Genomic DNA, 27,793 nt, shown 5'->3' on the forward strand with positions numbered 1-27,793 from the left:
TGTAGTGAGCCAAACACTGAGGTTCAGTGGAAAACAATTAAAATCAATATGAATTTTCTATGATAAAGAACGAAGTAGAAACTGGGATAGAACGTTGGGAATGGTGCAGTATGCTGGTGTAATGTTCAAATTTGTTCCATTTCCATAGTTAGCATTGAAATTCAAATAAATCCAGTCAGCATTTTTTAGTCAAAATAACTTCTTTTGTTTCATAAGCAATTTTATTGCTATCACAAACCTGAAAATGTGAGGGTCAGATAATGATAGCTCATGTTTATGTTGTGCCTTTCATCTCAAACTTTACAAACCTTTACAAACTTTATCTGTTATTCCTAATCATGTTTATTGTGGTAATACCTAAGGGCCAACCAAGAATGGGGTAGGTGCCGTACAGACAGCATACAAAATGGTCCCGGCCCTCAAGAGCTTCCAGTCTAAATATACAAGACAGACACAGCCTGGGGAAAGGAGTAGAACACATGCAGAATGAGCAATGTGATGGTGGCAAACATGTGAGTTGCACAATATTTTGGGAGTGGTGGATTTACTTAGCCGGGGATTGGTAAAATAGGAAAGGGGAGGAGGGCAGGGCAGGGGAGAAGACAGTGAGAGGAGCAGGAGTGGAGTGAAGCTGAGGTAAGAGACTCTGAGCAGGGCTGGGGAGCAAACACCCAGTTAGCACAGTGCAGAGGAGGTCAGAGAACATTTAATGGTGTTGACCGGAATGGAGGTGAGAGAGGTCCCTCCCTGATTTGGCTTCTCCTGTTCCTACCCGCTGCAGTCTCTTGGCTGGCTCCTCTCCTCAGTTTCCCCCATCACCACATGATCGGAAGGGGGAGAGACACCTCCTAATGCCCCATGATCCTAATGCCCCCTGAGTTCAGGTGATCTCCCCTGCACAGTTCTGGATTCAGGAGAGAGTTGGGGAGGTGTGGTCCCATCTGGGCCCCATTTTACCCCCTGCTCCCTAGTGCAGCAGTCCCTGCTCTGACTGCTTCTATTCCTACCAGCTGTAGTGTCTGTCTATATCAAGCTTTTCGCCCTGATTTCTGAAACGCTTAGCATTTAAACACCTGAGCTGATATAAAAACTGTATCTAGGGATTGCTGTACCCAACATTAGGTAACAGACTAAAACAGTGAGACATTTTCAATAGAGCAGAAGCAATGACCACCTTTTGCCACTGTAGCCGTTTCCCCTAATAGATATTTCACACCTGGGACTTTGTGCTGGGGTTTCTGCCAGCAGAAACAGAAACAAACCAGGCTAACTCCAGCCCATCATAACAAACTAAACCCTCAGAGGGAATTCAGGTACATAGAATGTCATTACTCAAATTGTAATTTGATCAGAACAGAGGGACTAAAAAATGCCTTAGGAACATCAATGAGCACAAGTGGTCAGGACATTCATTTTCCTAGATCCCAAGGCCACAAGGGACCTCTGTGATCATCTAGTCTGACCTCCTGACTAACACAGGCCATGGAACTTCCCCAAATAGTTCCTAGGGTAGATATTTTAGAAAAACACCCAATCTTGATAGAGAAATTGCCAGTGTTGGAGAATCTACCACAACCCCTGGTAAACTGTGCCAATGGTTAATTACCCTCACTATTAAAACTTGTGGTTTATACCCAGTTTGGATTTGTCTAGCTTCAATTTCCAGCCATTGGATCATGTTATACATTTCTCTGCTAGACTAAGAGCCCACTATTTGTTCCACATGTACTTAAACTGTGGTCAAGTCACCCCTTAACCTTCTCTTTGTTTATGATAGACTCAAGAAACTCAATCTATTTATCGCTGTGAGGCATGTTTCCTAATTCTTTAGTCATTCTTGTGGCTCTTCTCTGAACCCTCTCCAGTTTATCAACATCCTTCTTGAACTGTGGACACCAGAACTGGACACAGTATTCCAGCAGTGGTTATATCAGTGCTAAATACAGAGGTAAAATATCCTCTCTGCTCCTGCCTGAGATTCCCCTGTTTGTTCATTCCAGGATAATAATAGCCCTTTTGGCCACATCATTGCACTGGGAGATTATGTTCAGCTGACTGCCCACCACAACCCCAAAATCTTTTTCAGAATCACAGCTTCCCTCTCCTGTAAGCATGGCCTGCATTCTTTGTTTCTAGATGTGTACATTTACATTTAGCTGTATTGTTTGTTTGCACCCAGTTTACCAAATATTCCAGACAGCTCTGTCTCAGCGACCTGTCCTCTCCATTATTTACTACTCCCCCAACTTTTGTGTCATCTGCAAACTTTATCAGTGATGATTGTGTTTTTCTTCCAGGTCATTAATAAAAATGTTAAATAGCACAGGGCCAAGAACTGGTCCCTATAGGACCTCACTAGAAACACACCAGCTTGATGATGATTGCCCATTTAACATTAGATTTTGAGACCTGTCAGTTATTCAGTTTTTAATCCCTTTAATGTGTGTCCTGTTAATTTTATATCCTTCTGGTTTTTTAATCAAAATGTCATGCAGTTACCAAGTCAAAGCCCTTACAGAAGTCTGTTACATCAACACAATTACCTTTATCAACCAACCTTGTAATTTCATCAAAAAAAGATATTAAGTTAGTTTGACAGGATATATTTTCCATAAAACTGTATTGACTGGTATTAATTATATTACCCTCCTTTAATTCTTTATTAATCAAGTCCTGTATCAGCTGCTCCATTATCTTGTCTGAGATGGATATCATTCTGACTCATCCCATTTTCCTTTTTTTGTGTGTCTTCAGAAAGTTGTGGATTCATTTTTAAAGTTTCTTTGTGATTAGGAAAAACAAGTTATTTTATTTTATAGTTATAAAATGAACCTATTCTCTGATGCGTGGGGTTTTGGTGCTGGTTGTTTTTTGCTGAGATACAAGCATCCATAAAGAGACCCATTCAGTGTTCTTCCCTTCCTCTATTTGTTTCTTTCTCCCAGGTCTTGTATCTTGCCTTCTAGATTGTCAGCTCTTTGGAGGCGCTTAGTGTCTTTTACTATATGTGTATACAGTGCTTAATAGAATGAGACCCTGAATTGGTTCGCGCCCCTGCATGCTCCTGGTCTACAAATAATAATGCTAATTATTTCAATAACATTTAATTTTTTAAATTCCATTCCCAAACAAGGATTTCATGTTGGTTTGACAGTGTTATATGTAAAGCTGAAGGAAACAATTTTGCAAAGTTCCCCACACAGTGTTTACTCCTTGTCATTCTGTCAGAGGAGCCAGCCCCCGCTCCCAGAGGTGGATTAGGGGTTTGTGGGTTCCTGGTCCACAGCAAATGGGAGGGCCCCTCCCCACCCCTTCTGCCTGCAGTCCCCCCCATCGCTCCTGCTGGGGAGCGGGGCCTGCAGTCCCTCCCATGCCCTGACCCTGCTCCCTGGCAGGAGCGCCAGGCAGGCAGAGCGGGTTGGGGCACAGAGGCACCCATTTTTCTGGGGCCATCCAATTGGCCAGGGTTCCTGGGCACGGGCCCTGTTGGCCCACTGGCTAATCCGCTACTACCCACTCCCCCACCTGCTTCCCCAGCAAACTCAAACTGCAGCCTTGCCCCAATCCCACACATCCCTGGAGAGCCACAGCAGAGCAGCGCTTCAATTTTGGGGTGACAGTGCTCCCCTTGCCAGTTTCCTCTACTTGGTTCTGTACATGCAAATGCTCGTTTCTGCACACAAATGGGTGTTTTGCTCCCTGTAACTGGGTAGGGGGCACATGCATAAACACAAGGCCTTTAAAATTTGGCCCAACCACTCTGTGATGAGAGAAAGGCCTGTGCCCACATAGAAATGCAGTCAGTATTTGGAGAGCATCACCTGGATTTGCCCTCATTGCTTGAACAAATGGAATGTGTTAAATGTAATACTTTGGGCTGGATTTTGACTGCTTCTGAGCATATTCATGGGAGTGGGTGGAGGAGAGGGAAGGTGCAGGTAGCTAATCTAGCTCTTCTGCTTTACTCCCTTGTGCACCTGCACTAGGTGCATCCAGAATGCCAGTTCTATGTCCTCCCTGAGTGACTGGGGAGAGAACAGGTTAGTGTAGCCAGAGATATCGCACATGCCAAGGTGGCTGGGGGTGGAAAGGGGGTCATGAATGCATCTGCACAAGCCCCTTCCGGCATGGCTCTTAGTCGAAGAGCCCTTCGTACGCATCTTTTTTTTTTTTTTTTAATTGCAGTTCTTTTCTCCCTGCAGCAGAATGCTGCTACCATTGTAAATGACTGTGACAGGAAAAAGTAGAATATCTTTTATGTTCAGCAGCCTATTAAGAGTCGGTGTGTCTCCTGCTTCTGTGAGTGAATTAACTGGTGATAAAGTGAATAAATCACATGCTAAGGCAGGTTATAAAACAGCTGATCCACGTGGCTGCTGAGATTTTCTATCAGGCTTATGAGATTTTGAAATGTAGTTCATTGGCAGGCTGCCTCCAACAGTATAGACAAGGCATATGGGAGCAATGCTCTGATGCTACTCAGCAGTGCCCACTGGAATAATCTGGTAACCAGCCTAAATATAGACAGGTGTCAGTATTGTGCACGGGTTCCCCCTGGCTTCTGCTCTGTAAATCCTCACTTAAAAAACAGGGTAAACAATCAAAGTGAGGCACAGGGATTAACTTCTGTAACTCCTTTTAAACTCTGTTTTGAGACTAGTTATTTACACACTTTCATATGCATTTTGGTGCTTGAATTATAAGTAGTTCAGTAGAATCAGCCCTCCAGGTTTGTTCTGGTAAAGGTGATTAACTCTCTTTCTTTGTGTTCCATGTTCATGGCTCAGTATAGAGGTTTTTTTCAAGCTACTTCATAAATTGCACAGAAAGGTAGTGTCTGAGGCACCTCCCCTGCCATTCATGAGATTGCCAGCCACTTCTGCTGCCCTTTGTTCACATAGCAGCCCTGTAGTAACTATTATTCTGATCAGTCATTAATTGGCATGACAGTAGTGCCAAGGAACCCTAGATAAGAGTCCAGGCCCATTTTGCTACTCTCTGAACAGGCAAATAAGAGACCGTGCTCTTGTCCATGAGAGTTTATAACCTAGTTTGTCAGGACTCAAAAGGTGGAGATAATGGACATGTGGGGTGCGGTGGAGTGGGTTGGGAGGACAAGGTAACAACAGGATGATCTGTAGTAGTTTGCCTGGAACTGTCCTGTTAGGGAGAATATTTATGTACTTCTAGCTATCTTCAGAGCAATTGGTCGGTGTTCCTTTTCGGCGAAATTAGTCACACTGTACACCTTGCTTTCCATTTAATCTTCCCCTCCCATCTCAGCTGAAAATAGTGGAGAGACAGCTACAGTTCCCATCCCCAGAAGACAGAAGAATCCTTCCTTCAGTATTTGTTCTTTGTGAACATGGTCGGTTTTAATGTTTCTTGTTAATGCGCAGATATGCATCTAAATCCTTGTTCACTGGGAGCTGCCATTTTTTTTGTTATACATTTTTTTTATTCCGTACCTGAGTGTGACACTCTGTACCTTGAGGGAACACCCTACACCCCCATGTTCATCTTTATAAAATGATTGTGTGGTATCAAATGCAAAGTCTGTCATGTTGGGTGTCTTTGGAAGGCTCATAATGCACTGAACATGGTTGTCATAGTGATGTTATGGCAATTGTTACAGTAATGTTATAGTAAGGTTATAGGTTATAATTTCATGTACATAGTGATGACGCTGAAAATATATCCTCATGGCTTAAAGCAAGCCCATGCAAAAACTCTCCAAGAACAGAGAGGCAGTTCACATCCCATCAGGGCATGGATGGGACAAACCCAGCCCAGCCTCACAGGAACAATGGACAGTGGCTTAGGCAGCAACAAAAGAATCTGTTAGAGCCCTTGAGGAAGTCACCCCCTTCCTTTGGGCAGTTTGGGACTGCGATGAGGTAATGCTCACCTGACTCTGAAGGGGCTGGGGGCAAAGCCAGGAGGGAAGAAAGGGCATGATAAAAGGGAGAGACATTTTGCCATGCTCTCTCTCTTCCACCTACATCTACAGACACCATCACCACCAAGCAGCTGAACCACTGATCAAAGGGGAGAGCCTGGCTGAAGAGCCAGCCTGTGGTGAGAAGCATCTAAGTTTGTAAGGACACTGAAAGTGTTAAAATCGGCTTAGAATGCATTTTGCTTTTATTTCATTTGACCAAATCTGACTTGTTATGCTTTGACTTATAATCACTTAAATCTACCTTTAAAGTTAATAAATCTGTTTGTTCTACCTGAAGCAGTGCATTTGGTTTGTAGTGTGTCAGAAACTCCCCTTGGGAGAACAAGCCTGGTACATATCAATTTCTTTGTTAAATTGACGAACTTATAAGCTTGCAGAGTCCAGTGAGCGTAACTGGACAGTGCAAGACAGAGTTCCTAGGGTTGTTTCTGGGACCGGAGATATTGGCTAGAGTCATTCACTTGCAAGTAGCTGGGAGCAGCTTACATGCCGGAGGCTGTGTGTGAACAGCCCAGGAGTGGGGATTCTCACAGCAGAGCAGGGTAAGGCTGGCTCCCAGAGTCAAGGATTGGAGTGGCCTAGGAGATCACTGGTCCAGACAACACCATAGGGGAATGTCACAGTGAGGGAATAGCTCTCCTGGAAAATTTTTGCTTTTGGCAATTAAACTCTCATATTTGCTGGTGCTGTAATATTATCCCAGAAGTACTGCCTACAGCTGCCTCATGAGGGAATGATGTTAAATCACATTGAATTGGCAAGATATATTGATATATTGCTGGAGTGATGTGTGCTATTCTATTAATTTCGATAGAATACATGGGCCCCGAGAGTCAAAGGTGTTAACATGACTCTTACTGTACAACATTAATAGTTTTTAAACAAGGTTTGGAATTCCAAGTACAGAGACCTCAGCCTGCTTAGTTCCACGGGAAACACACCATTAATTTTTTAACTCTTTAATAAAGAAACAGACGAAGAAGGAAACAGTTAAAGCATTTGAAATGTAAAATATGAAGTAAGGCATTTCATTGTAACAGTATCCCTTCTTCCTTTTCCCTTTGGCCGCAGAGTCTTTAGAAGGAAAAACTCTTGTCTGATAGGCTCTTAGATGGTGTCAAAGATAATAACTGTTCTTTGTGGGGAGGGAAGTTAGTTGAGTTAGGCTGGAGCTGTTAAAGTCTGATCCTGTTTCCTAAATGACAGAACAAGACAAGTACACATGAAAAGAAAAGAACACAAAGATAGAAAATGCAGCTTCTGACTCTGGTATTGATTCTTACATGCAATCTCACTGCTGAAAATACACAATCACAGCACATGGTTTTATCAGCCACTCAGCGATCTGGCATATTTATACCAGCATTAGGCTGTATAGGTAGGGTTGCCAATTTTGGTTGGATGTATTCCTGGAGATTTCATCACTTGATGTAATCTTTAATTAAAGATTAATCTTTAATTCCTGGAGATTCCAGGCCAATCCTGGAGGGTTGGCAACACTAGGTATAGGGCATTGTTTTTAGCTGCCTCTCTGGTCACAGGCTAATAGCAGTATTGCAAAATACAGTCTTGGTCAGCTAAGCCAGATTCTTAATAAACAGAAGGCAAAAGGAAAGTAGGAACAGATAGAAAAGAGAAGAAATACAGTGGGGAGGGAAGAGGACACATAGAGGATTGGAGGGAAGTGTGTGTATGGGGTGCGGGGGAAGTCTCACGTTCCAGGTGATGTTTGGGATTTAGCCAGAGCCATTGGAAGAGGCGATGTTATCCGCATTCTTCTCTCTGGCCTAGTTCGGGTAGGATATTTCTCAGGATCAGCACAACAAAGGCCCAACAGTGTCATGGTGATCCCTGAGACCCAGAAGACAGTGGGGGTTGGCAGCCATGGTGATGAAGTTTGCTCTTTTCAGTCCACCTGTCTCCCGTCTGGCAGTTTTTCAAACAACACAATTCTCGGTCTGGAATCTTTTCTTTTAAGGATCCCAAAAGGAAGTGATGGATGGAATAGCCCATCCGCTCATTATTTTGTCCACCCAGTAGGCCTAATTTCTGATCCACCAATTTTAGTCCATTGATTTCTGGTTGCACACTTCTCTTGTTACCAGACATGATCTTTATGCAGTCAATGAGTTATAGCAGTAGATCTTTTTGTTTGGATTAACCCAATCTTTCTGCCTCCCTTTTTCATCTTTCCCCATCAACATTTACGTTATAGGTTAATGTGATATTTTATTATCTTTCATTCACATCTCACTGTTGAGCTCACAATTAGGGTAAATTTATATTTAAATATTACAACAGTGCTAAAGCAAGTACTAAGTAATATGAGAAACCTATTCAACTCTAGCACTTTCATATGTAAAATGGCTGTTTTGGCCTCTTACAAAGTTGTCAAAAGCCACTGCAGATTATGTAACACTGACTAATAGTAGTTTATAGATTATCCTACGCTGTCTCCCAGCAGGAGATTAAGAATGTCACTTTCACTCCAGTTTAATACTAGAGTTGTGCAAATAATGGATATTTTGGGTTGCAGACCATTCCAAAAAATTGTGGGGAAAAGTTAGTTTTGGATAAAACCAAAAGCGGATTTTTTTTCAAAATTTTCAGTGACTCCAAACTCAAGGGGAAAAAAAATTTCAGGTCATGTTAAATGTTCGTTTTGTTTCTAACCATTTAAAACATTTTTTAAAAAAAGCATAGGGAAATTTTGAAATGAAAAGTCATTTTGAACTGAATGTGTAATGTTTTGAAAATGTCAAAACAAAATGATTTTTTTCAGAATTTATTTTAATTTTTTGGACTGAAACAATTCATAGAAACCAACATGAATCTGTGAAATGTTTTGGTGTTGCTGAATCTGTGTTGCTGAATCTGCTGAAAAAAAGAATGGCAGAGAATTTCGTCCAGCTCTATTTAATACAGTGTCTCAAAATATTACAATGCAACAAACTTTGTTCCAATATATGCAGAGATGAAAGTAAGCCAGTACGGTCTGGTATGGTGTACTGGTAAAAAAGTGGCCTGTACACAGCCGACCATACTGGCAGGGCTGCTGATGGACGGGGGAGGAGCAAAAGGGGCAGAAGTCCTGGGCCTGGTGATTTAAAGGGGCCCCGGGCTCCCAGCAGCAGCCAGAGCCCCAAGGCCTTTAAATCGCCACCAGAGCCCCAGGTAGTGCAGGCCTGGCGGTGCTAAAGGGCTGGCTGGGGGAGTCTGGCCCCAGCCCCACCCCTTCTTCTTGGGGCCCTGCCCCTTCCGGGGGCCCAGAGCCACCTCTCTGCCACCTTGCCCAGGACCTCGGCTGCTCTGCATACCAGTAAGTCCTTTAAGTTACTTTCACCCATGTATATATGTGATATTCTCTCCCTTTCCTCTTCCCTGCATGCTGGAAACAGTAATAAAAAATATAAAAAAGAGGCTATTTATCCATCTGTTTTGATTCATTAAAGGTATTTGAAATTCAACAGGCAAATACATCCAAATGAGGATCCGAGATTTCCCAGCTGCTGGGTGATTTAATTGTATATTGTCTTTGTTTTGACAGCTCTTTGTGAAGCAGCACTTCATTATAGCCACATGAGTTATTTTTATTTACTGTACAATTTTCATTCCCAGAATACAGCAGTGCTGTTTCCTCATGCTGCTTTTATAGGTACGCTGGCCTTGTGTGTTTACTATGATATCCAGGTACAAGACCCGATTCTCCTCTCACTTGCACCAGGTTTGTATAGGTTTGGCTTTGGTGAAATTACTGATTTTTACAAAAGTGTACTTAATAGCAGAATCAGATCTGTGGTGTTAAAGCTAGTGGCCTTAAACTGGTGTGCTAATGATATTTATGCACTTAAGCACTCTTCAGTCCCTTGAATGACATTTCATAACTCAACAAGGGATTGGGTAGTATCCTGCTGATGTGCTGGATTAGCAGATAATTTACTACCATCGCTCCCTCAATTTGTCCCAGTGGTTACAGAAGTGAGACATAGGCTGGAAGGTTTGTCAAAGGATTGGCAATAAGGAATTGCATTCATAGATATCTAAACAAAATATCTTTTAAACTACTGTCTTTTTCCTTGGCTAAATGTGTGACGGAGAAAAAAATTGCATCTTAATCCTGGGCAAATTCTATGTATTAAAATGCTGTTTACTGGCTCTGAAGTGCTGGCCTTATGAAAGAGGCTAACGAAACGCAGTACAGTCATTGCTCCATGACATCTGGTTGAAGTTTTATTTTATGCTTAATTTTTTATAGACCACTGACTACAGTAGCTTTCGGTCAGAGGATTTCGAGGATTTCACAAAACAGTGGTTTTGCCTTTTGTAAGGCAGATAAGATTTATTAATTCTGATTTCAAATAACTCCTGCTGCCAATGGTCTCATGCAAAAATAATTGTGGTTGTAGGCATGAAAACAGAGTAGTGGGGGTTTCATCTTTACATTGAGGCAATTATATAATATATAATATTATATAAATTACTTTCAGGGGGCAAGAAAAGTTTGCCATGAATATACATCCTTGAGCAGACAAATAGTGATATGAAGGTACTTTATTTTCCCTGGTCAAAAATTTCAGAAATGACTGATTTTTGGATGCCTCAGATTTGGGTGCCCATTTTGAGCCACCTTAAAAAGGGCTGATTTGCAAAGGACAAAAGCTCAAACATTCTGAAAGTCATGTCCCTTTAAGGTGTCTTAAATTGGGCACCCAAAATCACTAGTCACTTTTGAAAATCTTGGTCTCCGTGTATACACTTATTGCTTGCAGAATTATATTGGAAACGGAAGAATATACACAAACCAGAAAAGTGAGTGCATTGGCATTAAATGTTGTGTTTGCAAGGGCATTGTAAAGCAGGCATCATATCAAGTATTTGTTACTTTGAAGAACCAGGCCTCAGCAAGTACCATTAAGAAAAGCTCTGGCTATGGGTAAAGTGATCAAAATAGACCCTTGCTTTTGTCCACCATGTTTTGGTGCATTCATGAATATTTCGAAGTACTTTTGAACCATATCCTGCCATCAATCCACAAGTGTAACTCGCTGCTGAAATCAATCGGGAGTTCTGCATGAAAATGTCACCTCTCCAACCAATCCAGCTTTCAGTGGCTAAAATAATGTTCTGCTCTGACCATCTCATCTCCAGCCCTCTACATGGACTCCCTCTCTTTCCACATAAAGTTCAAAATCCTCAACCTCACTTCTAAGGCTTTGTCTACACTGGAACTTTGTTGGCAAAACTTTTGTTGTTCAGGAGCGTTAAAAAAACTCACACACCCCGAACGACAAAAGCTTTACTGACGAAAAGTGCTGGTGTGAACAGTGCTTTGTCGGCAGGAGCGCTCTCCTGCCGACAAAGCTGCTGCCGCATGTGGTGGGTGGAAGTTTTTTGGTCGGTAGGAGAGCTTTCTCCTGCCGCCAAACAGCAGCTACACTGCGTGCCTTTTAGTGGCATGGCTGAAGTGGCACAGCTATGTCACTAAAAGCTGTGTCATGTAGACAGAGCCTAAGGCTCTGCACAGCTCTGCCCTGCCTGCCTCACATCTTTGGTTGCTCCCCACCTCACCCACAGCGCTCTGCCCTCTTGGATGCCAAGCTGCTTCCTTCCTCTCCACTCTTTGGTGTTCTTGCTCTTAGGTTTTTCACACTGCTACCTATGCATGGAAAATGCTCCATCTAACTATTGCAAGCTGCCTCTCTCTCATTCAGAACCTGCTTGAAAACACATTTCTTTGCTCTTTTTTCTTTCCATCACTGACTTTCCACTTCTGTCTGAGCTACCCCTCTCCTCTTGACCTACCTCAGTCACTTCTTATAAAGTCAAAGCTTATATGGTTCTCTTCATCTATTATCTGACTCCTATTATGTTTTAACCCTCATCTTCCTTTTTTTCCCACCCCTTCCTTTATCTATCATCCTTTTCTTTGTCTAATTTTAGATTGCAAGCTCTTTGGGTATGCACCATATATTTATTTCATCTCTGTAAAGTAACGTGCAAACATTTATATAGCACCATAATCTAAGTGGATAGCAGACTACAGCCATTGCATGTTTTTTAGGGGGTGAGGCATACATGAAGCTAGAAATAATTGTTTTTTTGGGGGGAAGGGAATTTGCCCCTCTGCTGGTTATTTCAGAAGTATAATTAGAAGAGAAAATAGTAAAAGGGAGGCATTATGAGCAGGAAACTCCTAGCAGCTATTGCATATTGGTTTAATCTGTTGGAGCAAATGACAACTGACACTCGCAGAGGATCTTCCCCCTGCTTTATCCTAGTGAACTGAAGAGACTTCGGCAGGCTATGATGCACCAAACTGAATGATATAGTCTTTGATGAAGATGTCTCCTCCACTTTTAATTTAGGACCAATATTAAATATCCATCTTTATTTTGCTGTCTTCCATTTATAACATGTTCAGGTATACTTATAAATGTTTTAAAAGTATTTGTTTTTCTCTTTCAGCAATTAATGAATTTCCTGAAGATGTATTTACAAATAAGGAGCGGCAGGAGGGAGCAGTGCTGTTTCATATTATAGGTGTAAGTTTTGTCCTACCATGGTTTCTTTTTGTTTTCCTTTTTTTATTTAGTTGCAAGAAGTTACTCAGTCCCATTGCCCTTTCTTAGTGGAACTCTGTAAATCAGCAGATATTTAATAGTGCATTTGCAAACAAATTCTCAAATAGCAGAAACCGACTAGAGCACTTTAAAAACTGTACATGCAAGCCTAAATGAGCAGTGTTTGTGCATTCATCTCAGTTAGGGGTGAAATCTTGGCCTCACTGAAATCAATGGGAGTTTTTTGGCACTGATCTCAATGGAGCTAGAATTTCACCCTGTATGGGCAGGTATGGATTCCAGTTGTCCTCTGTGCAAGAATGGATGATATGGGGTCTCCCTGTTCCCTCTCCTGTCCATTGTGCATCTGTGCAAAAGAAACAAGGATAAGGCCCTTAAAGCCTAAGGGAATACAGATGAAATCTGGGCTTGATGTCTTATTGCAGAAACCCAAAAACATTTAAAGGTCTTTGTGGCCCAGTCTTGCAGTCCCAGCTCTGGGAAAGTAATACTAAATGGGAGATTTGCTTGAGTGAGGACTTCAGGATTGGTCCCATTTTGAAAATATATATCCCATAACTCACATAGAGCAACAGGAGGACAACATGTGCTCACGAGGCAATCACAGCCCCTGAGATGTTTGCAAATGGGAGCCAAGGTCAGGGACCGTTTCTTTTGGGGATGTGATTGTTCTTTGTACATGGCACATCTTGGTGTTGCTTTTGCCTTCAGTATCTACCCAGGTAATTCATTGAAAACATGAGTGATGACTGCTTTTCCTCCAAAGTACTGTCTGTTATCATGTACCTTACTCTACCATAGCACCCAATTACATCAAATTACTGCATTTTCATTCCCCAACTTTCCAAACTGTCCCTCCCTAAGCATACTGTTAAGTAGAAGAACATATTGATATTTTTATACCATAACTTCATCAATACAGTTTTTTTGTAGCAGATAGAAATGGAGCCACATATTCATGTGAGTTTGTTTATACATTATTTGAATAAACATTCTGTCATTTTCCTCTCCCTTTTTTACATACATGATGTACTGAGTTACATTTTTTCTTTTTTCCCACAGGCTCTTTATATGTTCTATGCCTTGGCTATAGTATGTGATGACTTCTTTGTTCCCTCATTAGAGAAAATTTGTGAGGTAAGTGAAAGAGAAATTTAACCACCTTTTGTAAATCTGTTCCTTGTAGGTTTTAGGATTGGATGTTTTGTGCCATCCAATGGCTGCCTGAAGTTCTTTAATAAATGGGTTTGGTGGCCTCAATCCATTTGTCAGTGGACAGGGCTCCATATCACAAATCCACTACAGTTAGCGCTAATTGGCACCCTTGACAGCAGTCTTGGCAAAGAGGCTAATGACTGAATGAGCACGACCACATGATTTCCTCTGTCACAGATCTGAAGCACATTGGTGGGGCAGTATAGGGGTGATGTAAGGATTAGATGGGTTTGTTACTATGATCCTTGTTTTAAAAGCCACTTGGAAAAAGAAGAGCTAGAGATATTTATATTAATTTGCTAGCCATGGGTGTCTTTCTGCCAGCAAGACTCTAATCAGTCAGAGGAAGAGATGTGCTTGTGCTGTTTTCCTAGCCTGTTGGGATTGGGTGTGATGAGGTGGAAGAGAGTTAATGTATAGAAATAACTATCAGGTAGACTTTTCAAAAGCACCCAGCATTGGCTTAACTCTGTCCATCTGAAGTCAGTGAGAGTTTTATTATTAGTTTCAGTAAGAGCATAGTTAAGTCAATGCTAAGCACTTTTGAATAGGATGAATAATTGGAAAGGGAGAATATAGTCATTATAACTAATGAAGTCAGTTATTTTATCTACAGGCCCCATTTGAACCAGATCTGTGAAATTTAACTAGAAAATGTAGTGCAGTATATATAATATATTGTGCCAGGGTTGGGCCAGATGGCTACAGGAAAGTGATAGAAGGCAGATGTATTAGCCCCAGGTTAAGCAGGTCCCTTTCCCCTGGGTACGGTAACAGGGAAGGCTCCAGAACAATCAGGAACTTTCTGGAAACAATTAAGGCAGACAGGCTGATGAGAACACCTGCAGCCACTCAAGAAGCTGCTGGAATCAATTAAGGCAGGCTAATCAGGGCACCTGGGTTTAAAAAGGACCTCACTTCAGTTTGTGGCGTGCGTGTGAGGAGCTGGGAGCAAGAGGCACTAGGAGCTGAGAGTGAGAAAGTGTACTGCTGGAGAATTGAGGAGTACAAGCATTATCAGACACCAGGAGGGAAGGTCTTATGGTGAGGATAAAGAAGGTGTTGGGAGGAGGCCATGGGGAAGTAGCCCAGGGAACTGTAGCTGTCACACAGCTATTCCAGAAGGCACTCGAGACAGCTGCAATCCATAGGGCCCTGGGCTTAACCCAGAGTAGAGGGCGGGCCTGGGTTCCCCCCAAACCTCCCAACTCCTGATCAGACACAGGAGGAGTTGACCTGGACTGTGGGTTCATGAGAACGGCCAAACTGAGCGCTGCCATGAATCTCCAAGGCAAGCAAATCTGCCAATAAGCGCAAGACCCACCAAGGTAGAGGAGGAACTTTGTCACAATATATACAATTAAGAATAATAATCTGCTATTATATTAAAACATTCATTTACAGCACTTTACAAACTTATTAATCAGATACTAGTTAGAATTGACCAGGATAGAGGGAAAATTAAACTTTTGATCCAAAATTTATTTTGGTGAAAATTTTCCAACCAACTATAGAATTGATTGTAAAATAGAAAACCTTATTTGGAGATGGGGGGCGGGGGGTTTGACATAATTTCATATTAACAGAAATTTTTGATCACCTGTTCTAGCTAGTAAAGGCATCTTTTTTCCCATCCTCTGGACACATGTGCAGAACTCCAACAAACAACAGTACTAGTTACATATACTTATCAACAGGAGAACAGATGGAAGAAGATTGTAGCAGCGAATACTTGCTGTTTTCAGATGTGCTATCGGCATACTTTTAGATACATGATATATAAGATGTATCATAATGTTGCTGTTTCTGCTGTTGATCCTTCATAAAATCTATTCTGCTTGTCTAGGTATCTCCAGAATGCTAGACAGCTAACAAGAATCCAGAGTAGTTAGCACATCTGTGCTGAACTCTATCAGCTATGTTATTGGTGATAGATCATCTTAGAGAGCTGTGCGTTGTGCTTCTATGCCATGAGTTCCTTATGAAGCACTTCCTGCCAGCTCAGAATGTTGCAGAGTGCCTGAAAAATACTTTGACCTGCTTCATGTATCACTAGGCACTCTTCTATCCTTGGAAGTGGGATGGGATATTAAAGATGAGTCTAGAGATTCAAAAAAGAAAAACTTTCCCATAATATTGCCTTTATAGTGTAAAGGAAAGATCCTCAGCTGGTGTGAATAGGCCTAGCCCAATTGTGGAGCTAGGTGCATTTACACCAACTGAGGCTCTGGCTCAAAAGCTCTAAGGTAACTGCATTCAGATTAGAGCTCAAGAAGCAGTGTAACAAAAATAGATCTCTCTGTGGGACACAGTCCTCTCTCTAGTTCTACACTGGTCTAATTTCATATACCTCATTGAAGTTCACATTAGAATAAGCGAGATCAGAATCAGGCCCACTATTTGCAAGACATATTCATATAGGTTATATTTTACTCTCACTTCTGTTACCAAATTTTACAAGCTTGGTATCCCCTTTAACTCTTGAATTACTCATGACTTCACTCTAAAAACTGTTCATTCCTGAGCGTTCAACCTTCTAGAATCCCCATCTGAGTGGTCTTTCTCTAATCCGCTTGATTAGTTAAAATATGTATCCCCTAACCTAGTGGGACACCAGTTAGATAATATTATCCACGTACATTATAATATTTGTTGTGCCCAAAGCATGTAGTCTATATCTCATCTATAGGCTTTTTCAACCTTTGAGCTGTATCATAGTGGGAGTTCATTCTTTCACGGTATTGTGACAGAGAAAATAAAAGGATTCTATCTGTAACGATAAAAGTGTGCTATGTAAAAAGACCAGCAATGCTGAAGTAATAGGTACTTTTCTTTCAGAAATTACACTTGAGTGAAGATGTTGCTGGAGCCACTTTCATGGCCGCAGGAAGCTCGACCCCAGAATTATTTGCATCTGTTATAGGTAAGGGAGCTGCTCAATAGCATGTGCAACAGTTGCCATTAAAATGTCAGGAGGTGAGATTATATATTTTATTGGGCCAACTTCTGCTCTTCTTCAGCTCTGTGTAGCTCAAAAGCTTCTATCTTGTATAAAAGATATTACCTCACTTACTTTGTCTCTCTCATATCCTGGGAGCAATATGGCTACAACAACACTGCAAACAAATTAAAAGTCAGGAACAGATCCTCATCTTAGATTTCAATGGAGCTATGACAATTGACACCAGCTGAAGATCTGCCCCTCTGTATTACTGAGTGGTTTCCCATGCAGTGGTATCTGAAAGTGCCACCATTCTTCCCTATATTTAGAGCAGGAGATAACTGAGTTAACAGGTTTTAGATTCTGATGTTCTGCTGGGTTCCATTCTGCAGCTGACACCATTAACTACTCAAAACCTGCAGCAATGATACTGTACTACCACACATTCTCCTCAAGGTTTGAGAAGATACAACTTGTACTAAACATACCTGGGTGGTGAAAACTGAGATTTTTTAATGCCATCCACAGGAACAAATTTTCCTTCAGTTAAATTTGTGCAACCTTATTGACATCAATGAGAGCCGAATTTTTAAGGAGAATATACATAAATATAGTAAAGCCCACATAAGGCCATATCATCTATCTACTCCAAGGCATCTAATCCACAGATACACTCCCCTACATAGAGGGGATGTGATAGCATCACAGGATCCATAGTATCAAAGTCTGTGTGTCAAACAGGATTGTTTTAGCTAAAAACAAAGCTTCAGAATGGTCATGGGAGCATTCTTCTTTGGCCTCTGTCATGTTAGGTAGTTATATGGCCTCTGTTACCCTGGTATCTGAGTGCCTCATAACACCCTTGTGAGGCAGGCAAATACTATTTTCTCCATTTTATAGGTGAGTAACTGAGGTGGAGATAGATTAAGTGACTTGCCCACATCACTTAGGAAGTCTGTGGTGGAGCAGGAAATTGAACCTGTGTTTCCTGAGTCTTAGGCAAGTCTCCACCCACTAGATCATATGCCCTATCAAGAGTGCACCCAGACTATACACAAGGTGGCAGCTAGGAGTTCTTTGAAGGTCGTGCTGTCCCTGCAGATGTTAAAGGGACAGAAATCTAAATGTTAATTGTCCAGGGGAAAGTTCCTCTGCTTTATTGTAACATTTGAAGTCAGTTAGATTGTAGAGTTCTGATGTCACTAGAGGTGTTTTATATCTCCCTTTGAAAAAATATGCATACAAAATAGCTGCTAACTATCCCCAAAACTTCAGAAGGTGCAGCTGATATGTGTACTCATTATTGACCTAATTTTGGTTAAACATTTAAATGATCACAGATTTTTGTTGTTCACAGTTAATACCCGTTTTGAACAAATAGGCATTGCCAGTAATGAAGTGATAGGGGTTAATTGTGACTGTATTACTCTCTTTCCAGGTGTATTTATCACTCATGGTGATGTAGGAGTTGGGACCATTGTTGGGTCAGCAGTTTTCAACATCCTTTGCATTATTGGTGTCTGTGGGATATTTGCGGGACAGGTTAGTAGGTTACCTTTCTTTTGGCTCTGTTGCTTAGTTTTTTCTTTTGCATGGAAAATGTTTGAGAAGTATTGGAACGCTAATGGAAAATGAGCATGAAAGGGTTGTTAAGACAAGGGAAGTGATCATGTTAGAAATAATTCAGACACATTTTACAAACAGGTAATGTTGCAAAATAGTGGTTGTCTCAGCTTTCCAAAGTGGACAGTACCTGATATTCAGACGAAGGTGATTCCTTCCCATGTGCCGTTATGTCCTCAGTCAATTGGTCAGTATAAACGGGGAGAAAAAAAATCCTTCCTGACCCCTGTGGAGAGTTATTTATATTCTAAAGCATTTGATCACCCTTCTTCGTAGGAAGCATTTCTGAATATCACAATTTTTTATTAAATCTGATATACCTCCGAAATAAAATTAAGAGAGAATTGATCACGTGCAGAACTGCAGCAAGTTTTACTTTGCTTCTTGTTCACCTAAAACCACGACCAATGAAAATACCATTAGTAAGAAATACATTTAATTAATGGAGACATTTATAAGGTTTTTATTAATGGTGGTAATTATAGATACATTTTAGGGCCTAATCTTGCAAACACATAGGCATGTAATTTTTAATGTATCCCCATTAGATCTCAATTGACTTTAGAGGGACTACTCATAAGTAAAGTTACTCACGCAGTTAAATATTTTAAGATCAAGTTCTTAGTTTTACTTGAAAACTTTTGAAATCACTGTTGTTTGTCGGCTAAAACTGTGCTTCTTTCCAGGTGGTTCGTCTCACCTGGTGGTCTGTGTTTAGGGACTCAGTGTACTACACATTTTCCGTGATCCTTCTTATCATTGTAAGTGTCCCTCTTAACATTTCTTATGTTTCGAGGTTTAATTACAAAGAGACAGACTGAGAAGCCTTTGTTTGCACTGCTAAGTGGTTCCTCAAATAAGAAGTCCCACTGAAATCAATTACTCACAGGAATAAGGGTACACTAGGGTGAGTAAGGGCTCAAATAGAAGAACTTCATACAGCCCTTTGGAATAAGGCTGGCATGTTCAAATACACCCGTAACCAAAGTCAGCCCATAAAACTGCAAACCCGACCAACGGTATACCTCAGAGTGGTGCTTAATTCATGCCATGGCTGAGCCCTGGCACCTCTAGGCTTGGCAGTTCATAGCCCTGGCACCTCTGGGCTTGCCATGTCAGTTATTAAAGTGAAAAAATTGCTTGAGACCCAGCACCGCTTTCATTACAAATTAAGCACTCCCTCGCAGAAACTACAGGTCCCAGCTTGCAGCCCTCCATTCTGATCTAAGTAGCTTCTCTTGGAGCATGTTGGGATCTAGAAACTGCACACCATACTAAAGAGGCAGGGTGGCTGTTATCTGCAGTTTCTAGTACACATTAGGCTTGTCACACAGGTAAATTGCCAGTACAGGCAGAGTTTAGTCGGCAAAGTTTGGGCATAGCTGAAATGACCATTATATTTTTCCAAAGCAGTGAGTAACTCTTACATTTCTATATTTAACTATTTGGTAGCAGATATGGGGAAGAGTCATCTTAATTTATTTTATTCATAATAAAAATAGAACAGCAATGGCCCATTCAACCACAGGGATGGCATAAAATGGAGTTAAATTGGGATCACCTGCTGTTCTGACAGCCCAGTTGTGTGGCTGCATGGCTGGAGAAGTGATTCTGGAGCTAATTTTGAAAGGACTTGATGCCTTTGGTCTTGGAAAATAGGAGACCCCACTGTTTTATGAGCCCCCTACCTGTCTTCCAGACACATGGTTGCTCACTCTCAAACATATGCAGTGTATGTGTGTGTATCTCTCATGCATCATTTAGCTGAGTGACTTTAACAGCAGCCTTTAAGAAAGGCCCAAGTCTTGGCTGTAGGGTTGGTGTTGCAGTGTTGACAGCAGTACTGTAGAAGGTTTGGGATGGGAAGAGTAGGAAGGAGAAAGCTCCAGTAGCTTCAGGTTGGAAATGACAGTATAGCAAATAAATAAATATGCCTCTGTGAAGATTCTTTGCCTGCTGTACAGTGCAGCTGACCAGTTTTTAGGGGGACTGGAGAAATGGTCAATTTGTTTCTTTTTCTTCCAGTTCATAAATGATGAGCAAATAGTATGGTAAGTTGTGTTGTTAATTTCTCAAATTAGTGTGTTCTCCATGTCACTAATCAGTACCTACAATCACAGTTTAGCCAAATTCAGTGCTTACACCCTGTGCAATGGCAGTGAGGCCAATGGGGCGTGAGTGATCACTGGATTTGTCCCAGGGGAGATACCACTTTCTGTCTTTAATTAGTATTTTTGTATAATAAATAGTGAAAACTAAAGGAAAAATTAATAACCAGAAAACATTAACAGCCACCCCCAGGTGTTCCTGCCTGAGTACACAGGGTGTGGTATAGGGTGCAGGAAGCACGTTCATCCCCTTACACACCTGTACCAAGCGCAGCCAAAATCCTGTTGCAGTGCTCTTTGAGATGAAGCTGTAGAGAAGTGTTAGCACTTCCGTGGTGCCACATACCATAGGCCCTCCCCTCGTTTACTCCCCTCCCCACCCCAGCTGACAAGCCAACCCTGGATCTGCGGAAGAAGAAGCTGCATCTCCTGAAAGAAGGTGTAAGAGCCACTCCAGAGTGCATGATGAGCTCTGCTGACGGAATGGCTCTGGTCACTGCTTCTGGCATGGTGCAGCTCTGTCTTCCATAGCTCTAGCACAGTTCTAAAATGTTGAAGTTAAATATACATAATATGTATGGTGTTCAAATCCCAAAGGAGTTTTGCTTCTTTTGGGCCCTGGAAACTGCCTCTAATGTTACCACTGGGAATTCAAAGCACACACAGGCAGAGAATACTTCCCATACTGCTTACCCGTGGCACATTCCTACTGAAAATACCATAAGATTACAGCAGCATGCATGACCCTACTAATTTCTTTCCTTGCCTTTTCTCTCTTTGAGGTGGGAGAGCCTTGTACTCATCGTTATGTACTTTTTCTACATACTTATCATGAAGTAAGTGCTTCTCCTCTCTCTGTGCTTTTTAATTGTAATTTGGTGATTGTTTCTCTGGCATTGCATCATGCTCTGATCTCCAGCTGAGGAGAATTCCAACAATCTGATTTCCCTGTCTTACATCCCCCACTTTTGTACTAGATCAACACACTCTTGGAGTATGTACTGCAGACAGCAGCAAATCTTTGGATGTTTATTTTTTGTTGTATAATAGGGCACAGCAGGTCTAAGAGGTGGCTGAGGGGAAAGGTCAAAAAAATGGATTCTCTAGCTCCATGACTGTAAAGTAGCATGGAGGTTATGGGTAAAACAGGACACAAATGTATTTTAGAGGCTTTTTTCTGGAGGGCTGCTCTTGCCCTCCCAGTTTTACCACCATCAGTAACTGTGGGTCCTTGCAATTGGAAACTTTCCTGTTCTAGAGCCCTGTCCAAGCATCCCTGTTAGTTTTACAAACACCAGCAGTTTGTCCTGGTTTTTGTAACCTCTGTGGAGTGACCATGTTAAGGCGCCTCCAAGCAGCCAGCTGAGCATGGATTCACCACAAGAACATCCCCTGCCAGACTTGTCATGTATTGATGCCCTTATCCTTATCTTTCACCCTCACTCCTCCTCAGAGTCTATGAATCATCCTTCCCCTGGGAGGAGACGAGGTATAGTCTTCTTAGCTGAAGAGATGGAGAAGTCGGTACCCCCTTTTTGTCTCTCGCCCTCCCATTTACTCCTCCCTTGTGCCCACCAAAACCATCTCCTGTTTGACCTCAACTTCCCCTTCAACACTAGGGCCTTCCTGAGCCCATCAGCACCACTACTAGGTCAGAAAGAAAGGTCAGTATAGGATGGATTCTTTCTCATGGTGGGGCTTAGCCAGCTGTCCCCACAGTGCTGTCCCGGTCAGTCAACAGGGTGAGAGAATCCTCCTGAGAATCACACCTTGAGCTCTTGTATGCTGGTGCACAGCATTGTTGAAAAGTCCATTGCATAGTGAGTATGTCTTTGGGTATATTTACACTGCCATCAGGAGGTGTGATTGGAGCACGTGTAGACATACCCAAACTAGCTATGATCTAGCTAGATCACAGCTAGCTCAAGTAACAATAGCCGTGAAGTCATGGTAGTACAGGCTAGTCCTGCCCACCTGGGACCCCGAATAGACGAGCCGCTGCCTCATCATCATTACTGGTGTTACACTAGCTAGATTAAAGCTAGCTCAGGTATGTCTAGACATGCTACAGTCATACTTCCTGACTGCAGTGTAGACAGACCCCTAGCCCACAAAGCCAACCCCCAAAGACATTGCATCTGCATTGGAGCAGCTCATTGGCAATGCAGAGCCTGATTATGGCTTTATTTTCCTCTTTCCCCAGGAAATAAAGTCCTCATTGCTTGGCAGTTTTCACTGCAACAGAAATCCTTCCCTCTCAGTTCTGTCAAAAGGGTGATAACATGCATTATGATGTGAAATAAATATTTTAAATGACTTCCTCAACGGTGGCATTTAAATCGGAAAGCTGCTCATAAGGGTTCAGAGATAAGGAGGTAATCCTTTAAGGAAGGAGAAGAGCAGCTCAGGACTGATGTCATAAAAATAGTTGCTGTGTAATGGTACTGTTACAGCCTGCAGAACGTGAAGAGGTTATGGTGAAACCCTTATTAAGAGGAAGGGGTATATGCAATGTGGCATCTGTGTCTGACATACATTTAAATGAACGCCATTGAAATCTAATTGCTTGTATATTTACAGTACATTTTAGAAACCCCATAAAGTTAATGTCCCATGAGGTGGAACAAACTAAATTCTTAGGGGACAGAAGAGCCCCTTGTATATACTGAAACCTCTCAGTATAAAGAGGATGTGCTTCAAGATCCCTTGATGTAGATTGAGCATGTCCAAAACTTGTCCTGGGGGCCAAATGCTATTCTGTAGCTGCTGCAGCCATGCTCTTCGATATAGACATGAAGACTTCTGAGGCTTCACATCCAGCATGCAATGCTTCACCTTGAGCTAAATGTCCTCCATGAAACTTATTTCTGAATTAAACCTGCTTTCTGCAGCCTGCAAGCTAGGTGCAGTCCTTGTTCTTCTGTCAGGTTGATAAAATGGCCTTCAGGTGGGCAAAGCTTAGTCATTCCTGCAGTACTGAGTTTGATACTCTCTGGCTTTTCCTAGTGTAATGTTAGTTGTCGAAAAATAATCCTTGTGGGCTGGGTTACACTGCATCAGCCTGGGAGTTTGGAGAAGTATTCCAACAATCCAGGAGTCTCAGAGACCATCTTTTTGCACTTTCAGGTACAATGTGAAGATGCAAAAGTTGTTCACCATCAAAAGCATGAACGTTGGGAATGGCAACACCGTCAGCAATGAGCTGGAAGATGGTAATGAATGTTATGACATAAGCTATGATGACCCATCCATGCCATTGCTATGGAAAGGTAAGGCTGAGCAGACAGGAGTTGGACAAAGAGTTGACATACAGCGTGGGTTTTATTTTTTTCCAATGGTGATCAAAACAGTGATAATATTCAACCTTAAGCAAGAAGGACAATGACATTTTTATTCGGTTAAGTTGACAAATTCAGTGCAGCCAAGCCTTTGAGAATCATACTTCCTTCTAGAGGTGATGGAAACATGCTACTTGGTACACCTGCAGCATTGCTGTCTTCCACTCTCTGGTTCAGCAATAGGCGAATGAGTTATAAAACCATAAGTGAAATATATTCTTTGCTGTGAATGCAGAAGGTAATTTTCACTTCAAGATGTGTAAGAATTAAGTTCCAGGCAGTAGGTGAAACTTGCATTGGGGTGTGATGGCCAGGGTGGCAAAAGGAACCATCCTAATGTGCGGTTGTGTCTGAATACTAGGACAGCAAGGTCTGTTCCTAAACAGATGTGGAAAGTTGGGGGGAAAGGGGAATATGGTTTCCTGCTGCCACTACAGCATGAGGGAGTCAGCATGTTTGTTCTTCTAGAATCTTTCAGCTCTGCTGCATTTCCTTCTGTCTGCTGTTTATATCCCCTCCTGTCTGAAGAACTAAGTCCTTGCTGCCTGTGAGGCTCAGCCCCTCTCACTCCTTGAGCCCTTCCTGGCTAGTCAGGTCTTGCTGCTTCATTATTTGCAAGCAACTTCAAGTATCAGGAAGCTGCATCTCCTTGAAATGTGGGCAGCATTTGGAAAGGGCAGCTAGTGGTATAAGAGAGGTGGGCTAAGGCTCTGTTTGCCCAATGCATTTTGGGTCAATCCACCTCACTGCAGACTTGCAATATGAATATGCCCCCTCCCCTTTTCTACCTTGTGTATTTGGATTAGGAGCTGTCCAGAGTAGGCACTGTCTTTTACAATGTTTTTGTACTGTGCCTAACATAATGGAGCCCCGGTCTCAGCTGGGGTCATAAACACTATTGCAGTATAAATATTAATAATCAAATAAATTCATCTTTTATATGAAGCCATGGCATGATTAAGAGAAAATCACTTTGTAGCAAGTATTATGATTCTTCTTTATGTTGGATCTTCAGGTAACAGAAGGACTATTGCATAGTGAACTATCCATTCTCTCTTGGATGCATGGGAGATTTACTCAGGGTTAGAGAATAATCTTCCTATATGACAAAAAGATGGGCAGCGCTGCATATCACTTAATTGGTCAGAGTCCTTTCAAGGAACGTTGAGGTTGGTCTGCTCCACCAGGGAGATGGTTAGAATGCAGGCCTAGGAGTTGAAAAGCCTGAGTTCTGTTTCTGGTACGGATGCTATCTTGCTGTGTGACTTTACCCAAGTCATACACATTTTTTAAGCTTCAATTTCTCTAGCCACTGTGTAAACTGGGGCTAATAATACTGAATAGTTACTTACCCCTATCTGCCTCATGGGCATGTTGTGAGGACTAATTAATGTCTGTAAAGTGCTTTGAGTTTCTCAGAGGCATTACATAAGGAGGCTAAAAATAGCATAGATTCACCCAAATTTCCTTCTCTTCAAACTTTCCCCACAACAGATTTCTTCTCTGTTAACTTTTCTGCTGTCTTGAAATCTGAGGCCAACCCCCTCCCTATATCTGACGCTTCTCCCCTTCCTCATCCTCAGGCACAATCTGAGACCACATGGGAAACCAAACCACCACTAGAAATCAGAGGTGGGATAGTGTGGGAATGGACATTACCATGGGGACAGTGGACAAAGGGAAGGAAGTGGACCTGCCTCGGGTGAGAAAGGAAGAGAAAACACGAGTGGGATAAAGATGAGGGGACAGAGAAGGAACTGTGTTGGGTAGTGGGAGAGGTGCTTCATCCAGGTTGCCTCACAACTTCAGGCATCAGGCAACAAGATCCTTCTCCTACAGACAGTCACATGGCTGCCTGCTGCACCTCATTCCTCTTGGGCAAGAACTTGCCCTGACATTGCGTCTACCTTGGCCTGCTCTTGGCTCGCTTCCTCCTGAGTTGAACTCCATCTTCCTCAGGTACTGCCAACAGTCCTCAGGTGTGGGGGGGGGGAGGGGAGTGGGCGTGGGGAGGCTGCCATTGGCTGGCCTGCTGCCTTGCCTCCTACTTGTGGCTAACAAGTTTCAGAATCCACTGCTACACCACCTCAGGGTTCAATGGGCTGGATCTGACCTTAATCCGCTCCTGACCATACATACCAAGTCTGATTATTTTCTCACAAAGAACAGCTGCTCTCAGTGAGGTACTTTCTTCATACTGGTGATGTGAATTCTGTTACTGTAGGTGCAGATAAAAGGGAGGTTCACATACTGTACAGCTGCCTTTGATGCTCATACATTTTATTACTTTCAAGAGCTTCCACTGGCGAAACATAAAAGGTTCCATTACTGGATTTTCATACAGAGAGCTTTTCACCCTGAGAAAAATTCCATTTCAAGGAGGAGTTCTACACACAGAAGTGAAGGCAAAAGATTTGTACTCCTGTTAATAATGCTCCCATTTTAAAAGTACAGGCACTGTAGCTCAGTGCTCTGGGCTTTTTTTATATATATTGACCCACATTCCCCTCAGATGGCATGGGTTTGATTCCTCCCTGGTAACAGAAAACTCTTGCTAAGAGTGTGTTGTGTGAGTCTGTACTGAACACAGGTTAGATGCCACAGGGCTTGATCCAAAGCCTGTTGAAGTCAACGAGTGTTTTTCCGCTGACTCTAGTATGCTTTGCATCAGATCCTGAGTGATGAGCAGAAAGTTTGCCTATTTGTGAAAAGAAAATACCATGGCTGGAGGATATTCCCCTTGCAGGATGTACAAAGGAGTTGCAGAAAATGCTTTTCCTTTTTTTTGTAAAAACCACTTTTATGCCATTTTGTGAAATGGAACCCATCTGGACCATATGGAGCTGGGCCATGAGTTTCCAGAAGCAGATGGAATCAGATTGAAGAGAAAAACAGGCAGAATAAATGTGCTGTCAGCCTTGGAGCTGCAGTAATTCATACACCCATAATCTGTGCACTGTACCTCAATGCTGAGGTTTTTACCCTGTAATTCATCAAAGGTCCTTCCAGCTTTGGGTGACCATACATCTTGTTTTGGCTGGGACAGTCACTTTTTTTAAGCCCTGTCTCAGCCATCCCAACCTTTTTGGCAAAACTGGGCATCTGTCCCATTTTTCTCTTGCCAACTGATCATCAGCTGATAAGAGAAAACTGGACTAATGCCCAGTTTTGCCCAAAAAAAGTGGGTCGCAATCCCTAGTGGGGCATGGAGGAATGTGCGGGTGGAGGTGGAAGAGCAGCAATGCCAGCCCTGAGCAGAAGGGAAGGAGGGTTCGGGAGAGCAGCTTGGGCCAGGCCAGCCCCATGCAGGCAGGTGGTAGGGGGCTTCGGGCCAGCCCCGTGTGGGGACGAGGAGCCTTGGGCTGGCCCAGAGCCATGTCCATTTTCCCTTTGGGAAAGTATGGTCACCCTATTCTGACCTGAGCATGTTTTGCCACAATCTCATTAGTGCTCCTAGAATTAGTTCCATTGTGACTGCAGTGCTTCTGTGGTGTTTTCACTGACAACTTGCGTGATCAAGGAGTGCTTTGGAGACGTCACTGGAGAAACTCACTTGAGAGCTGCTAGTCTAGCAGGACTACGTTAAATCAAAGTGTCCGGGCTTTCTTCTTTACCAGGATTGTTGTCAAACATTTCTTTTCTCGACTAAAGCAAATGTTAGGCTGCTATGGTTGAGTCTCCTTTAAATGAGACTCAGACGACAACTGTGAGTGTTCAGGCTATCTTGGCTACACACTGCTTCACAGGAAAAATAGCCTCAGTGCAATCACTTCCTAGGGAGGCTTCAGAAAAGCACTGCTCCTTATTTTGCATCCACTGCAATATTCCATTAAATCTGGCTGAAGATATTGGGAGTGGGAGGATAATTGCTGCTTTACCTTCACCCAATATAAAATTATTCCTAGTTTCATCCTTCATTGTACATTAAACTGCAAGGCCAAAGCTACTTAACTGATCCTCTGAGTAGAACATGTTTTCTTTTGAAACTTTAAGATATCTTTATGTGCCTCATGTGAGCACCATGC

At 42.3% G+C, this 27,793-nt stretch overlaps 1 protein-coding gene across 2 annotated transcripts in view; it reads left to right on the forward strand.

Moving 5' to 3' along the window:
- SLC24A4 (solute carrier family 24 member 4) overlaps positions 1 to 27,793 on the forward strand; it is a 128,096-nt gene that overhangs the window by 74,510 nt on the left and 25,793 nt on the right. Inside the window, exons 3-10 of one of the 2 annotated variants that reach the window (XM_073350703.1) lie at positions 12,428 to 12,504; positions 13,606 to 13,680; positions 16,597 to 16,681; positions 18,138 to 18,241; positions 19,009 to 19,083; positions 20,348 to 20,373; positions 21,213 to 21,266; positions 23,557 to 23,699. In XM_073350703.1, coding sequence (XP_073206804.1) covers positions 12,428 to 12,504; positions 13,606 to 13,680; positions 16,597 to 16,681; positions 18,138 to 18,241; positions 19,009 to 19,083; positions 20,348 to 20,373; positions 21,213 to 21,266; positions 23,557 to 23,699 — 639 coding nt within the window. The remainder of the gene's footprint in view (positions 1 to 12,427; positions 12,505 to 13,605; positions 13,681 to 16,596; positions 16,682 to 18,137; positions 18,242 to 19,008; positions 19,084 to 20,347; positions 20,374 to 21,212; positions 21,267 to 23,556; positions 23,700 to 27,793) is intronic. The other variant, XM_073350704.1, reaches the window with a different exon arrangement.

Source organism: Lepidochelys kempii, chromosome 6 (assembly GCF_965140265.1).
Source record: "Lepidochelys kempii isolate rLepKem1 chromosome 6, rLepKem1.hap2, whole genome shotgun sequence".
NCBI lineage: Eukaryota > Metazoa > Chordata > Testudines > Cheloniidae > Lepidochelys > Lepidochelys kempii.